Raw genomic sequence first — 16839 nt, forward strand, 5'->3', positions numbered from 1 at the left:
ATTCATATTAGTCTTAAACTTCAATATTGAGACATTTTGAACCCTAAAACCTTTGATCTATTTTACCTTGACTCAAAATCTTGATTAGGATTTTACTTTGACTCAAAATCATGTTCACTAAACTAACACAATCACAAGCACGTACACGAGCATAAAGTTAGGGTTAGTGTCACTTTGCAACATTAAGTTATGTCAAAATTCCCACTCTAGTGCTTAAACTTCAAAATGAGATACTTTTATTTCTACAGTATAAAATTTGTTATATTTTGATCCCTAAAATATAAAATCTACCCCACTTTAGTTCTTAAAGTGTAAATTCTGTGTCATATCAGTCACTAAAATATAAAATTTGTTCCTCTTAAATAATAAAATTTATCTCACCAATCATCTCCACATTGATTTTACTTAAGTAAAAAAAAATTATATTCTAGGAAGTAAAGTGTTCCTTTTCAAAATGTAGAGATCAAAGTGAAAATTTGGATATAGTTGAGGGGTGAAAAGTAGATAACCCCATACAATTGTAGTGCTTTGCATTAGTAATTCGCAATGACACTAGTTTTAAATTTTTGTTGAATCATTGTTATGACATTTGTAGAGTTTTATAAATAATAGAAATTAAGAAAAATATAGTAAAATATAGTGCTTAAATTGTTTGATTTCTCCCAGACCAGTTGATATTGTTGGAGACTTAAGTTTACCATGCATTCTAATATACGGAAAATGATAATGTGAGAATAATTTTTTTTGTGAAAAAAATGAAAACAACCCCACTTTGTACCCTTAAACCATACTCTAATTTTCATTAAATCCTTAAACTTTAGTTTTGGATACTATGCTACATAGAGTCTTAAAACCACCCATGTTAGCCCAATCATTAATGCAGTAAACCAATATTAGGGGTTTGTTAAAATCTCATTAAGATACCCAGAAAAGCACATGGAAACCTTTTAACTTTTAGAACAAAAACGTGATGAATATTGTTGTATAAGAACATTTGGGGTTGGGCATTATTTGAAGAAGATGATTTTATTAAGGGATAATTTCAGAAACCTCCCTTGAAGTTTTTGACAATTTCACCTAGTTCCCTTGAGATTTTAAAACTTAGACATAACTCGCTTGAGTTTACCATTTTGGTAACAAAAACTAGTCAATGGTCAAAATTTTGATGAATAACCCAAAACGCCCTCATGAAATTGTCAAATTCATTTTACCTTCTTATAAAATTCTTTAAAAAATTATGGAATATGCACAAAATCTCAAACCCACTTTCAATGCTCATCTATACAATTTTAAACCTTTCTTATTCATACATTTCAAATTCGTACCATTATCAGCATGACCACCACCGCCATCAGCCCCTAAATTCTAAAACCTCAATCTAAGTTACAAATTGAAAAAAAAAAAAAAAAAATCAGCACTGTTAAACTCAAAAAATTTCGCCAACTGTATTAATATAACATCCTATCCCTCAAACGTTGGAGTACCAACACATGTTCTGTCCTTTTTAAACCTCCAGCTTACATCTTCTATTCATCTTCATATCCTCCAAGCAAAGTTAAAATTAATTTGTAATATGTTAGAGTTGTGTTTAGGACATAATTAGTTATTCCATGAGTGAATCTTTTTTTCCATTAAATGTTTAATTGTGTGGTGCATTCCTATGCACAAGCTTAGGAGTTGTTTAATTGCATGAAAATATTAATATATTAAGGTTATTATGGTCATTTTATAGGGCCAAGGGAGGTAAGTGTAATATTGAAAACCTCAAGGGTACTAGGCAAAATTGTCAGAAACCTCAAGGGAGGTTTCTGAAATTATCCCTTTTATTAATCAGGGTAAACGTTGTAAATATGGATTAACATGTCCTACACAGTTGGTTTTAAATGTGGCTTGGATGCATGCCAAATGTGCTAAAAGAGAATTTAAAGTTTGAATGGAGGTTATCTGTCATGTACCCAGACTGCCAGTGCGAAGAAATTTTAAAATGAAGGTGTAGCAAAAATTAACCCTTTACAAAATATGTGCTTAAAATCTTTCTCAAACTATTTCTTCCGTGTCCGAACCACTTTAGATCAGAGCAACCACAGAAGTCAATAAAAGATTTGAAATAACACTGCAGGCAGATCTGTTCTCATCCATCATCAATCTCCCCAATATTAAGGCAATCTTATTCAAGGTATGTTGATTTTAGTCTCTCTTTTTCTTAAATCGTGCAACCATATAAAGCACACAGGTTCTCAGTTTTGTCTTAATACAATGTAGTTACACATATATGTAAGACCATGGATGCAACAGCTGTGCATCACATGGAAATGAGGTAAAAGCACAATAAAACTAAAATTATTCTCAATTAAGAAATAGTAGCAAAGCAAGAGAGCTCAAGTAGCTACAGTAGCATTGTCATGTAGGAAGAAAATATTAAAAATGTCTGCTGAAACTTTTGAAGGTCTACAGCTCAAAGAGAAGGATAATACCTGAAACCCATGGACAAAGACAACTATTTTCAAAACACGACCACTTTGCCGGGAGCTCACACCAGATAATTTGTCCATCGCTTTGGATCCAACTTCTGAAAGTGGGCTAACTTTGTTCTTCTGATCCGCACGGCTGAAGTATGAATTTCCACTGGTTGAACGTAATGGTGCATTTACAGTGCGCTCTACAAGCATGATTGGAATCCGTGATGGATCTCCAAATATATGCAGGTCTTGAATGGATCTACTATTGATCTACAAAGAAGCAATGCAAGTTCAGATGTCCATGCAAATGAACATAGACCAGCAAACCAGAAATATTATAGAGTGACCCACTCTCATTTGGGCAATACTTCGTCTATGAAGCTCAGCTCGCATAGCTGCAGTTTGGGCTGGCTGCAGAAAGCACAATGAAAATTTTCACTGGACCCTGCCAATGCTTTGTCACAATAAACGAAGAAAAAAACACAACAATATTATGTAGAACACTAACTGCAGTCCCCAGTTAAGGAGAACTATACAAGTACTAGAATAAAACAGTAGAAGACACAAGTGTTGAGAAAATTACATCCTCAGAAATTTTCCGCAAAACAGGTGCTCTCCCATGAAAACCATGGTAGGACGAGTCATCAACAGCACTACTTATATATTGATGAGGCATCTCAACCTTAGAGTGAACCATCCATATTGACCATTCCGCTCTCCGATCAATAGCCCATTGATCTTGTAAATGTTCAAGAATCTTTATTTTGTTAGCCCTGGTCAGAAGCAAAAGAAAGTCTTAGAAGTTAATGTATGCAGCAGCAAGCACAGAAAAATAGTCAGTGCATTTCATAAATGTAAAACACAAAAAGCTACTCACAATGAAAAAGCAAAAGACACATAAACTCTCTAGTACAAATGGTTTGTCGTTCATTTTTCATCCAGTTAACGTCATTCCACCAATAAATGCAGAAATCAACAGAATACTCAGCTTTGTGTTGAGTTAGGGATCCCTTTTTCTGTTTTTAGGTCTTGATTCTGTATATTCTAATAGGACTTGTATAGCATACTTGTCTGATAGGATGATGGTTTAACTTCTGATACATCATCAGAGATAAAAATATATCCCTGAGTCTCAGAACACAAACTTCAAAATGGCCGCATACAGAAAGTGGTCTAACAAAGATCACACTAAGATGGCTGAAGGGAAAGGGACTAAAAAACCTGACGTTCTTTCTTCTTTTTTTTTTTGGAGGCGTATAATCAAATTTTATTAATATAAGCAGAATTTTGGCCAGATTCTTGAGGATTAACCCAGTAATATAAGAATTCTTATCCATTAACCAGCATTTAAAAGCATCAGTAAATCAACTCAAAGACACTGACTAAAACCCCACTCTACCAGAAGTTCCCAATTGGTTCTATTCCGTTGAACTCCTCCCCATGAATTAACCATGTCTGTGCCTTCCTGTACAATAGGATGCACAATATCAAGCATAAACATTCCTCTCTTTAGAAACAAGCATAATTTTCTGGTAAATGAAGCAGTATAATACTTCAGTCTACAGAACTTTGTTGATACCTCTATTTTCACTTGGTTAAGATTTCTTACTTATATTTTATTTTAATTACCTGGGAGCACAAGAATCCTAGTAATTGTAGAAAACAATATTAGGCATTTATAAGTATGGCTGTTCTACTTGTTTAGTGTTTTTATTTGACTATTAACTTAGCAAAGACCCCTCAATATGTGCTAGATCCACCCTTCGGCTTGCATCAATTGTTATGCCACAGACAACCAGTAATATAGTTGCCTAGGAAGCAGCTTATGTTGGTGAGCTTGAGTTGATACACAGACAAAATTTTGAGTTTTTAAAAACCACGGAAGCTGAGGATAAAAAGCATGGCCATCAAAAAGACTTGGACATAGTAACATGTAGTTTTGACTGCAGTACTTAAAGTTCCCCAATTAGCCAAACTTAAAAACAAGTTAACTGAACCAAGCTCAACAGCTTCAGCCCCTTGAAATTCCATAAACTTTTCAGCCTTGCAACTTTGTGCCACAGCCTATTTCTGGGCTCAAACTTAAAGATCCTGCATCAACATCCCAATGCATTATCCACTTTCCTTTTTTTCCAAAAAATGCATAATAAACATGTCTCTGCTCTTACTTGCGCTGAAAATATCATTACCAAACAGGTAGATAGTCTATAAGATTGTCTTTCCCAAAGTTTCAGTAAAATGAACCTTACATAGTTGTAGAAAAGAAGCTTTATCTTTACAGCCTAGAGAATTGCAGAAACATGTGATTGATTTAAGAATATAACACAAATGACAAACCTGTGAAACTTCGAAAACGTACTCCACAAGTGAAATGTTTGATTCCCAAGTAAGTGAAATGAGCAGAGTAATTCATCATTAGATAACGAATCCAGAGTTCTAAAACTTTGAGTGTCAATGTTTCCTTTCTGAAAGACACAAGAAAAAAAAAAAGCATTGAATCATCAAATTAAACTATCAAAGTGAACAACAAATCGACGAGTACTTCAAAGGAACAAATTGAGAATGGACCTGAAAGCCATTATTGTATTCGCTCGACTCTTTTCCTGAAACAACAAGATCAGTATTTTCCTCATCCCTGCTTGCAAAGCATCCCAAAAACTCATTATCATCAAGCTTAGAAGTAAAATCAGGAATATCAACTGTTTGATTAATAGCCTTGCTGAGATTTTGTAATTCTTCAATGAGCAGATCACGAGCAGTTACAAATGCCTTAATAAGCAATACCTGTTTCAAGAACATGGACAGCAATAGAAAGATTCTAGGTCAGAACCAGTACAAGCTGAAGGCAATTTCAAGTAAACTTCAATTAGGAAAACCACTTGACCAAAAGATTTTTTCTATTAACTACACATCCAAGGAGAAACAATCTATTTCAAAGCACAATTAAAGAAACGTGTGTTACAGGAATTTGAAACTCTCAGAAATTATCACTAGGATATTTCTTATCCGCCTATATATGCAGAGCTTGTAGAATGGGAATTATTAGCTTTGACATCTCAATATGGTGGTACTAATACTGATGATGCAGAAGCATTTTGACTTGCTTTTCCAAACAACCAAAACAGCATTGAGTATTTCAATGCTTTTCAGGTGGTAATTTATTTAGGTTGGGATACCTTTTTGAAGCCAGCTTATTCCACGAAGCAAAGGAACTCCTTAGAATCAAAATATGGCATGAGGTTGGTAGGTTCTTAATATCGATCTTATTCAACTTATTTACTAGAAATACTTTTCAAGATAAATAAAAAACTGAACAATACCCCCTCAACTGGCTTATTATAGCTATTTACCACTATGAACAATGCCAACAATAAGTTTCCTTTCTATTTGCCTCCCACAATTTTTTCACATACTAAGTTACATTCACAAAGCCTTCTGAACTATCACCTTAGTTGCAGTTTACCCTCAAAAAGTAGATATCCACTTGACCCTGACAGATGTTTTTAGCAAGTTTTCTAAGCAAATTAACAGTCAAATCCAATTTTTTTTATTTTATTCGATTTAAAATTTCCAATGAGTCTTCTATATTGAGTTCAAATATCTTCAGTTCAGTTTTCATATCAATGAATTTTCCTTTTTATGAGGTCATCGTCTTCTATATTGAGTTCAAATATCTTCAGTTCAGTTTTCATATCAATGAATTTTCCTTTTTATGAGGTCATCTTTAATTCAGTTCTCCACATATCGCCAAATTTTCCTTTTTCTGAGTTCTTTCTGTGTAAACAGCCTTTATTCAAGGTTTTTCACAGTTTTTCCTAAAAACTATTCTGTGGCCATCGACCAAAGCTTTAATTTATCATTCCACACCAGCATGCATCATTAATCATGTTTTAAAAGTACTTTCTAAGTTATAATATCCCATTTCTAGTTTCCTTTACAGATATACTAGTGACTCAAAGTATTATTTTGCCACGTGCAGCAAACTCACGCGAATTCTTGATCCAAACAGGTTTAGTCTCCATGCTTCAGAAATCTGTTTTCATACCAAATCAGAGTTAATAACTAGCACCTTGATATAACAAGTGCTCAAACCTTGAGGGTGCTACACCAATTACTGAATTCTTCAATCCCGAATACACTTCGTCGTTAAACAAACATTTCCAGATAAATGAGAACCTGTACTTATTCCACTAGTTGCATACACCTAGGTTGTAGTTTCAATGCAAACCCCCCATAAAGATGATACTTAAGCAACCATAGTATCACAGTGTGCCATTGGTAACTTAAAACCTTAGACCTAGCAGCTAGCAGAGAAACCTAGATTTTTAAGCCCATTAAACACATGTCGCCCATTGGATATGCAACATAACACTCTGTCTACCAATCTTCTGTTGCATGTATCATGAAATTTGCCTTACTGGGTTGGAGGGGCAATTTTTCCCGATATTGACAACTGTAATAGGTACGATTCTCACTATAGGCACAACTCAGATGTTACTTATTAGAGGCCTAATACTAGCGCAATAGGCTTGTTAAGTAGCTATAGAAACCAGGTACAGAAACATGCATAACTCCCTTGCCTCAGTGATCTAACTCAAGTATCCATGCAGAAAAAGCTGAACCATAAGTTTTAAAAGGAAACTTTCAAGGTATGCCAGGTAGTCCTCTTAAATCTATGTCTTGAATGCAAAAGACAGAGCTGGTTGATAGGATTAAGACCAGATACAAATATATGAGTCTAAGCAGTAGCCAAGAACAATTGAAGCCAAAAGACAGACGAGAATAAAAATCAAATGAAATCTGAAGTTCCAGGAACAACACATACTTGCTTTGAGGTATCATTCTTTTCGCCAGCAACTTCACGACCTAGAGAACCACTGAAAAAGGAAACAATCATGTTTACTTATCTAAATTAATCTCTAACATATAGCAATTTGTGGGAATACAAAGCCAAATGCACCGAAGTACCTCTAAAAAAAAGTTAAGTTTTGGCTAGATTGTCAAAATTGTAGGTTGTCACTACTTATCAGGTTCAAGAAAAAGGAATAAGCAACAAACCTGGGTACCTGCAGTGAGGAGGGCAAAAGGCCACCTTTTAGAAGGCTGATGTGTACGGTGATATCAACTAGAACTGAATGAAAGGCATCAAAGTGAACAGGGCAATATGTGTGTAGCCCCAGAAGAGATTTGGGAGGAAGACGAAATTCATGAACAGCAGCAGGGCATGCATCCAATGAAGCTAGCAAATTAGAGCTGCAAATAGTACCTAAGCATCAGTGGCTTAAAGAGATGTCTAGTTTTTACTCACAGAAGAATGCAAAGTATAATTACAACTGTCCTTATGCAATACATAACTCAAAGAACATATCTTTTAACTAACCTGCCCTCCAACACTGGAGCATACATGAGCTCAAACTTCAATAAAACAGCTGATGTGGATACACCCTAGTAATGGCAAAGTAACAGTAAGTTGCGAATGTTTGAGAACAGATAAAAATAGGACACTCAAATTCTCTGCAGGTACTACTTCGAATCAGAATGTGCTAAGACTTATCTTCCTAACCAGGTGGGAGTTCATCTCTCTTCAAAAATTCTAAAAGTTGCCTCCTTGGTCTGATATGACCCAGCCATACATAATTGATTATGTTTGCCGTGAGTCAAGGCAACACCTCATTGCTCATTCATTTACATTGAAAGTAGTGATCACTTCTTTCCAAAATTTATAAGCTTTTGTACAGCTACTAGAAATAGACATAACAGACAAGACGGCAGCGGACAGAGAGACTTCTACCTCATGTTTACTGAGAGGTAACGTGAAAGCAACCATCATTGACAAAAAAACATCCTGCCTGGCATATCTAATTCGAAAAGGCTGAGTTGAAAAGCTATGGTCTGTGTCATTGATTCTCCATATTCCACATATGTCATCACAACCCATATCAGGAGCTGCATTCAACAAAGATACAAACTACTAATACTCCTTTGTTGACATATGTTAAACCAAAGTCATGTGTACAGAACAAGAAGGCCAATATCAACTTCTCCATTTGCACATAGCTAGGGATCTTTCAAGTACATAATTGGACAATTTCAAGGGTAACTGGTCATGCATTGAATAGTGTGTTGGAGTATAGAGAGAGAAGGACAAAAACTATAGCTCAAGACTCTACCCTCTTATAATATACGAGGATAAAATTTGCGAAAGGATAATTTGAGCTTTCAATGGAACAAAAGTGAACGCAAATGAGTTTCATAAAATTTCTAAACATAATGAAAGAAATTTTAGATAACATCTTTCGTGGAATTCCACATTACTAACCAAAATATCGCTGTGAAGACAAATTCTACACCGGCCTTCAACCAAATTAGCAATTTAGCAAATCTTATTAAATTAGCAGACTCAACAAGCTAGATACACTGATCATGCAATACCACAAGTAGCGATTTAGAAAATCCTCATCATTGACCTAAACACAAAAATGAATCAGCTTTAGTCAATAAATCTGCTCATTGGGAAAAAAAAAAACCTTCATATTGAACAACTCTTGATGGAGTTCCCAATGAGCTGTACTCATCATCCTCCCACCTCATTGTTATTTTGATCTGATACCACCTATGTATAGTGCCAGAAAAAGATGAATGAGTTAAAAGTTTAAAATCGAATTATAAAATTTGGTTCATACATCACAGGAAAGAAGCTCCAGTCAAGATATTATAGTACCCTTGCTGGAATAAATCAAGGTTGTGAAACCGGTGAATGTAAATGGCAATCTCATGGACAGCCTCCAGCATTGGTTGTTCAGATTCTTTAGCTTTAGGGTCCAGGGAGCTGGGGTCAAGCAATTGTGTCTGTTTCTGTTGAGACGGGGTTAACAGAGGCAAGGGTCTCACATCAGTAATATGTAGTTTCTTAGGCGCTGATTTGTTCAGACCAGTTATGACCCATCTGAGACGTCGTAATATAGCTGACATTTACAATAGTTTATTCCAATTCCAGAAACTAGCATCCCGCCAACTCCTCTTTCCCCAATCAAGATTGTATTATCATTAGCTGCTGGTAATGGGTAAATGAGATTACACCCTCAGATTCTGTAGTAAATCTGATCGATTTGTAAAATTCTGGTTTGAATGAAATAGATATAGCCAAAGAGGAAGAGAGTTTCACCAAGAGATCTCTGCATCACCAAAGGTCCACTGGTCAAGCACTTCGTAGAAACAAACAAATTAAGCTCGGATAGATGTATAGAGTATACAAATGAATTAATTGACTTTACCAGATAGACTTGCAGTTTATTTGTTAATTGGACATATGAAAATGAAGTTCTCACCCACTCTGTCTCTTTTGTCAAAATAAAAATTAAAAAAGAAGCAATGGTATCACTGCTCCCATTGGAGCATATGCCTCCTATCTTAGACCATCAACAACATTACTTTTCATCCAAGAAGTGTCAAGAACATGAAATCATAACTAAAATTATGTTCCTCGAAGCACATTCGTAATGCAGTTAAAGACTTAAAGGCCTACTAAGAAAGAGGAGCTCGTGCGAATTCCATCCTTTCCCTGGGAAAGCTTTCCATATCAAAACCTGAGAAAATGATGAAAAGTCTTTTTTAACTTGCATGCTATCAACAAATGGGACCCCTAAGACATAGAAAACGCATATCTGTCACATCCAAGCCACGCCTTTATAGCACTACTCATCTAGGTATCTCCTGATTGGACCCAACTAAGCTAAGTAAAGCACTAGATCACAATTTTTCAACACATTCTCTACCAACTAAAAGGTGGGTCTTGGGGCACCATAGTTTCCGCAGACTCTGTACTCCTAAAATCTACACACAAAGGGTGTAATGACTGCCCCACTGTCTGAAGGTCGAAGGAATCACTTTCTGGTACTGGTATTGGACAAGCTCTCAGGGGAAAATCTAGTTCTTATTTCTGCCCTTCTTCCCCATGATGACTAGCAACAGGCAAATCAAAACTTTCACTTTGGATTTCGGACTCACAGATGGGAATGAATGGACTAACCCAAAAAAATAAAAAAGGCATAATACCTTAAAACCTCTGAACAGAAAAAGGGGATTGGAGAATCAGGGTGTGGGGCAAAAGAAGCTCAGCAACAAGACAGGTAAGACCTGATTAAGCAACACAACAAATTCTCACAGTCAATATGCACTGATTTCAAACAAGAAGACCAACAAAACTAAAATGAAGGTAATACAGTATACCAGGCCTTTGAAAAAAAAATAAATAAATAAAGTAATTGCTTAAAGAGGCAGGAAACTAAAAGCTCCAGAATTTGACAATTTCTTGCATGAATGGAATTTGGAAAAGATCATCAGTTTCACTGTTTCTCTTCTAGGTTTAATTTGGGAAAACTAATAATACAAATCCACCACAAAGAAGAAATCGATAACAGAAATTAAGAAAGAGAAACATAGGGAGCTCATTATCATCACAGAGCGATTAGAGACGAAGTGCTTTTAGCAAAAAATGCAGAACCCGCAACTTATGAGACAGAGATAGAGAATACAGCACCAAGAGCTTGACTAAACCTTAATCCCCGCATAAGCTCATACATAAATCCTTTTCATTTATGCAAAACAGAAACAGAGTGTGATCCAGGAAGAGATTTGCAGAATAGTAGAAAATACCTAGGCTTGTGTTGTGTCAGAAAATAGAGGGCTTGGGCTTGAAATGGTAGTCCAACAGTGGCGGCAACGTCATCAGAAGTGGTGGTTTTAGCGGTGGCTTGCGGCGGTGACGAGGCAGAATTATGATTTGTATGGGGTCGGGTTGGGGTGAGGGGTGGGGGCGGGGACAAGAAAAATGGGAATAAACATAAAAGACAGGAAGACTTTCTATTTGTCGTCCTTGGGAGTAGGGATGTAATCGAGCCGAGTCGAGCTCGAGTATCGCCATACTCGAGCTCGACTCGACTCATATACACAGAAGCTCGAGCTCGACTCGAGCTCGATCGAGTCTAAAAAATGGATACTCGAAGCTCGACTCGAAGAATTTCCTTTAGGCTCGAGACTCGACTCGATAAGGCTCGACATTTAGTCAAGCCTTATCGAGTCAAGTCTTATCAAGCTTTTTGACTCGATTTGACCAAAAAATGAGTTCAAAGGTGGCGTTTTGGGAAGATTCAAAGGCAAGCTGGATTGCTTGACATGGAACTTTCAAATTCAGCAATTACCCACCAACGGTAGGTGCCCACAAGAGCAGCAAAAAATGGATGATTCTAATTCTTCGGATCATAGTTCCTAAGTGTGCTGCAAAAGTACCCAAACTAACCAAAATTCCCCACAAAATTCCAAAACTCAGCAAAACATGAGCTGAGCCACCAAATTGAGAGACAAACAATTATCTCAAACAGCCACAATATCCCAACTACCACAAGCTCAATTCAGAAACCAATGCCAAGATCTATCCAGAAATTCCTTTTCCCCACAAATATCACTAATTACTAACTAAAGAAAGCTGCTTTAAACAAGAACATGTCAGAAAAATATGTTCCTGGTTCAGAAATGGACCATAGTCCAGCAGAATTACAAGTGTTTGAACAGGATATAGAAGAATGAAGTTGAAAACTCTTGTCACTAACCTGACCCAGCAAAGATGACCTCAATACCACCATTAAAATGGCGATGCTTTCTTGTGTTTAATAATACATGATGATAACGATGCTCAAACCTAAAGCTAAAGGAGTTGGTGGAATGTAGAAATTTTACAAGGAATATTTGGACTTTTTCAAGGGGTAAGTGAGTGAGATGAGATCTTTGGCCGGTGACATATGCTGCAGAATTATCAAGGAACAGGTCGAACTGGTGCAATTTGCATGGCGCAGTTTGATTAATCATTAATCCTTCCTCCTCAGATGTCTTTTGTCTCAGTATTAAAGGGAAAAATTGCTGCTGTTTATTTAAGGATTCAAAAGCAATTATCTCCAAAATGTGGTGACATCCAAGCTTAATTAAATTTTAATTGAGAGAAAAAGAAAAAACAGATGATTTTGGACCCCAGCTTCTGGAAAAAAATAAAAATAAAAAATTCGATGATTCACGTATCCATCCTATAGACAAACTCAAACGTCACGCAACAGAGCTGTTTTTGGTCCAGACCCAAACCAGGAGCAGAGCGAGTAACATTAGAGCAGAGGCAGACATACCAGAATCTGGTTACCAGATGCGATGGCGATGGCGATGGAGTCTCACAGATGCGGCGATGGCGATGGCGATGGCGATGGAGTCTCACAGATGCGGCGATGGCGATGGCGATGGCGATGGCGATGGCGATGGACTCTCACAGTCAGTGGTTGCCGGCTGGTAAAGTGAATTTTTTGGCGAGGCTTTCTTCGAGCAGAGAAGAAAGTCGAACAGAGAAGGAAGAAAGTCTTTTCTTCCTTTTTTTTTAGACATTTTTTCTTTTTAGTGTGTAATTACTTTTTTGCCATTATAGGATTTTATTATAAAGAAGGGTATATTGTAAATTCCATATAACTTATACCCATAACGGTCATTTTATAATTATAATAAATATATATTATTTAAATTATAAATTTTTTTATTTAAATAACTCCGGCTCGTCGAGCTACTCGACGAGCCTCAAGCCGGAAAAACATGACTCGAAACTCGACTCGATTTGTAATCGAGCTACTCGAAACTCGACTCGAACTCGGGTTGACCGAGTTCGAGTCGAGTTGTTGACGAGTAGCTCGGCTCGCGTACATCCCTACTTGGGAGCACGTGTAGCTCGGCTCGCGTACATCCCTACTTGGGAGCACGTGCCCGTGGACACCTGTTCGGCCATGGGGATCGGGGACAATCAAATTGTCGGACATACCCAGCATGGCCCATCCGGCCCACTAAAGTTGGAGCTCAGCCTTGTGTTAAATGGACTTGATTGAATTTGGATCTAAAGATTGGGCCTGATTTTAAAGTGGGCCCAGTTTGGGGATTGGCAACTTTAGTTCGAATCATTCACGTGTAATTAGAAGTGTAAACGAGATTAAACAAGTTTATTTGTCGAATCGAACTCGTGCAAGGTTTTATTCAAAGTCTAACTTTAGGGCACTTGTTAAGACGCCAAACGTATATACCTAACTTACCATGTCATTGCACGCATTTACAATCCACCCTCTATATTTAGACATTTTTCTAATAATTTCAATCTTGTCAAAATTATAACCAGTGCTCGGTTAGCAAACCTTAATATATTTATATATTTATTCTTTACAATAGTAACATGTTTCGTATTTGTTTGTCTGTCTAGATCCCAGGCATTATGTAAGTATGGCCAAATATATTTTGAATGAAAACAAAAGATGTTTGGTAAAAATAACATTTGGCTACAATTATTATTGGTAATGTGAAATGTATAGTAAAGCACAAGCAAGAAAATCCACCAATATCACAATGACAAATCAAGGATTGCAATTATAAATTATTTGCAAGTTGGTTCCTGAGAGTAATTATACCAATATCAAAAAGGAAAAATTTCAAAAGGTATAATCACTAAATTCTAAACAAATAACCAACAACAATCAAGAAGGAAGAAATTCGAAAAGACTGAGTAAAAAACCCTAAACATCAATAGGTCACAAAATCAATTCGTAGAAATTCAAAATATAAATAGATATTATGTGAAAAAAGGTTTACAGAGCTTAGTTAGTGAAGATTTTTGTCGGCATTTGACTCTAGTGTTTGTAATGTTGAAATGTATCAATGAGCTCTTCTCCTTCTTTGTATTATTTTACTTGACATTTTGGTTATCCTTGTTAGGGGATAAATTTGAGCTATGGAGATTATGATTGATTATGGAATCGGATACCAGCAAATAGTTTTAGTTGGCAAAATTGAAGAGTCAATAGTGCTTATAATGCTGATTAATGGTAGTTGCAATGATTCTAGAATTATAGTGGTGGTAGTCTTGAAGAACTGAAACCACAGCAGGATGAATCAACTTGGTAGAGATGAAGAGAAATGATGAATGAAAAGACATGAAACCCACTGCTAGGGCTGCAAACGAATCGAGCCGCTCGCGAGCCGCTCGAGTCGAGCTCGAACTCGAGCTCAGAATATTAAGCTCGTAAGCTCGCGAGCCGGCTCGCGAGCTTGAGTATATATATATATATATTTTTTATTTTTTTTATTTAATAATAAAATTACGTATATTATATATTTTTTATTTTTTATTTTCATAGTAAAATTACGTATATATCCTTAATATTTTATTATTTATTAAGAAAAAATATTATTTTATTTATTTTTTAAAAAATAAAATAATTATTTTTTATTTTTTTCGAGTTCGAGCTCGGCTCGACTTGATTCGAGTCGAGCTCGAGCTTGAAAATTGCCGGCTCGTCGAGCTCGAACTCGAGCTCGAGTTTGGTAAAATTTAGTCGAGGCTCGGCTCGATTAGCTCAAAACTCGACTCGGCTCGATTCGTTTGCAACCCTACCCACTGCTACATGTCAAAAAGTGGAATGAGGGTTTGGACTAGGCCATAAATATGAAATTTACACAAAACCTGAACTTTGAAAGAACTTAAGAAAGCACAGTTTGGTGTTTGGATGAGAGTTGCACCAACAACAACACAGAATACTGCTCAACAACCACAAAAAAACTGATATAAGGACCTTAGAGGAACCAGCCAAGAAACAAACTATACTTCAAGCAGGGCAAAGTTCATTGAAGAGAAAGCGGAACATAATCTAAGTAGGCAAACTATATCTCTTATGACAATTCTAACAACTAAGGTACCAACTTCTAAAATAAACAAAGTTCAAAACAATGAAAGAGACAAAGAAAATGAGCAAGTATAAAATGAAGAAAACAACTCGACTGAAAACCTTTAAATCAAAACAATGGCAAAAGTCTTGCCAAAATTGCTAATGAGAGTGGAGCGAGGTAGTAGCAAGATGAAAGAAAAGACACCATAAGAAACATAAAAGAAGAGGAACAATAATGAAAACTAGATGCACATTGATAAAATATGGGTAACCAGCACTTGAAAGAGAACTCAAAGATTAGGAACAAATGCAATGCAGTGAAAATCCAAATAGATGGAGAAAAATGCTAAAGATGGAAGGAAATCCAATATATAGAAAATAAAAAAAAAATCATCGACAGCTCAATCAAAATGAAAATGAAGGGTGATGGGATATACCAATTAAAAATAAGATAAAGTAAGAGATGAAGAAAATAAAACGATGGAAATAGTGAAAAACAAAAATAGAATGCTAAGAATAACAAAAGAGGACGAAAGGGGAATAAGTTAGTAACAAGTGGTGGGAACCAACCTAAAAGAATATTTCACATCCCAATGAGAGTCCTAGAATGGAATTGTTAAGGTATCTCTTAACAATTCCCCAACTTAATGAAGTGCATTCACTCCATTACTCAAATTCAAATTTCTTATATGGAACAAATAAGCAAAAATAAATATAATATAGGGATAACTAGATCCTCAAATGAGAAGAATTAAGATGGAAGAGAAAAAAAAAGAGTGGATTGTTAGAGACTTTATAGAGTATATTAACTCAAACAACCTGATAGACCAAGCATACGATGATAGACTTACAAGTTTAATGGAATTACAAGTTTCACTTTTTGGCAAAAGAATAGTGAAGGATGTTACAGTTCAACAGGATTTGGCAAAAGTGTTAAATGGTAAAAATAAGAAGCCAAAGAGAATGAAGGATAATGAGTCTGAAGAGTTGGACGAAAGGTATGCGAGCACAATTCGACTCTATGTTGCGGACAACGTCATAAACAATGTAATAGACGAGAAAGATTCTGTAGCAGACATTTGAAAAAAATTGAAAAAGCTTTATCTGAACAAAAGTGTATCCAATAAATTGCATTTGAAGCAGCAACTTTATAAGTTAAAGATGGAGGAGGATGGTAGCCTCATGTATCACATAAATACGTTCAACAAAATTTTGGATCAACTCCAAAAAATTGGCATAGAAATTGAGGAAGAAGATAAGACTCTTTTACTTCTTACCTCAGCATCTGATTCTTACAAAAGTGTTATGACGACCCTATTGTACGGGAAGAATACTTTAGAGTTCAAGAATGTGCAGTCATCTTTGTTAGATCATAAAACAAAAGAAGACAAATCAGGATATGACACAAAAAATTACGTTAATTGTTCGAGATAAGAATAAAAGAGGAAAAAAATTTGGTGATAAATCTAAGGTAAATGGTTCAAAGGTCAAAAGAAATGATGGAGTCCAGTGTTTTGATTGTTATGAGTTTGGTCATATCAGAAAATATTGCCCTCATCGAAAGAAAAATGATGAGAAGGAGCATGATGATATTGCTAAATATGTATCAAATGGAAATATTCTCACAATCTCTAAAGGTAATAATA

General features: G+C 35.9%; 1 protein-coding gene across 12 annotated transcripts; it reads right to left on the reverse strand.

Annotated features, from left to right (window-relative positions):
- Window positions 1-1565: 1565 nt before the first annotated feature.
- Window positions 1566-12865, reverse strand: LOC140005416 (uncharacterized). Of its 12 annotated transcripts, none has more exons than XM_072046400.1 (15): window positions 12632-12863; window positions 10515-10595; window positions 9985-10045; window positions 9181-9634; window positions 8987-9072; window positions 8251-8405; window positions 7840-7904; window positions 7518-7712; window positions 7285-7336; window positions 5028-5243; window positions 4797-4924; window positions 3859-3924; window positions 3043-3232; window positions 2811-2870; window positions 1566-2729 (listed from the first exon to the last, which is right to left on the reverse strand). In XM_072046400.1, exons 4-15 carry the CDS (start codon window positions 9429-9431, stop codon window positions 2379-2381), a joined length of 1815 nt encoding a protein of 604 aa, XP_071902501.1. In that variant the 5' UTR covers window positions 9432-9634; window positions 9985-10045; window positions 10515-10595; window positions 12632-12863; the 3' UTR covers window positions 1566-2378. The 12 variants fall into 12 exon arrangements, with proteins under 12 accessions (XP_071902501.1, XP_071902497.1, XP_071902500.1 ...); XM_072046396.1 differs by having other exon boundaries at window positions 11115-12863; XM_072046399.1 differs by lacking the exon at window positions 9985-10045.
- Window positions 12866-16839: the final 3974 nt, after the last annotated feature.

This window comes from Coffea arabica, chromosome 4c, assembly GCF_036785885.1.
Source record: "Coffea arabica cultivar ET-39 chromosome 4c, Coffea Arabica ET-39 HiFi, whole genome shotgun sequence".
Taxonomy (NCBI): domain Eukaryota; kingdom Viridiplantae; phylum Streptophyta; class Magnoliopsida; order Gentianales; family Rubiaceae; genus Coffea; species Coffea arabica.

Bases quoted from the DNA above. Each gene is read 5' to 3' on its own strand.
- LOC140005416 (XM_072046397.1), bottom strand. From the start codon at position 9,431: ATGTCAGCTATATTACGACGTCTCAGATGGGTCATAACTGGTCTGAAC. The intron at 5,244-7,284 runs GTATGTGTTGTT...TTCTTGAAACAG, and splicing joins AGAATGATACCTCAAAGCAA to GTATTGCTTATTAAGGCATT. The intron at 2,730-2,810 runs GTGGGTCACTCT...GCTTCTTTGTAG, and splicing joins GAAGTATTGCCCAAATGAGA to ATCAATAGTAGATCCATTCA.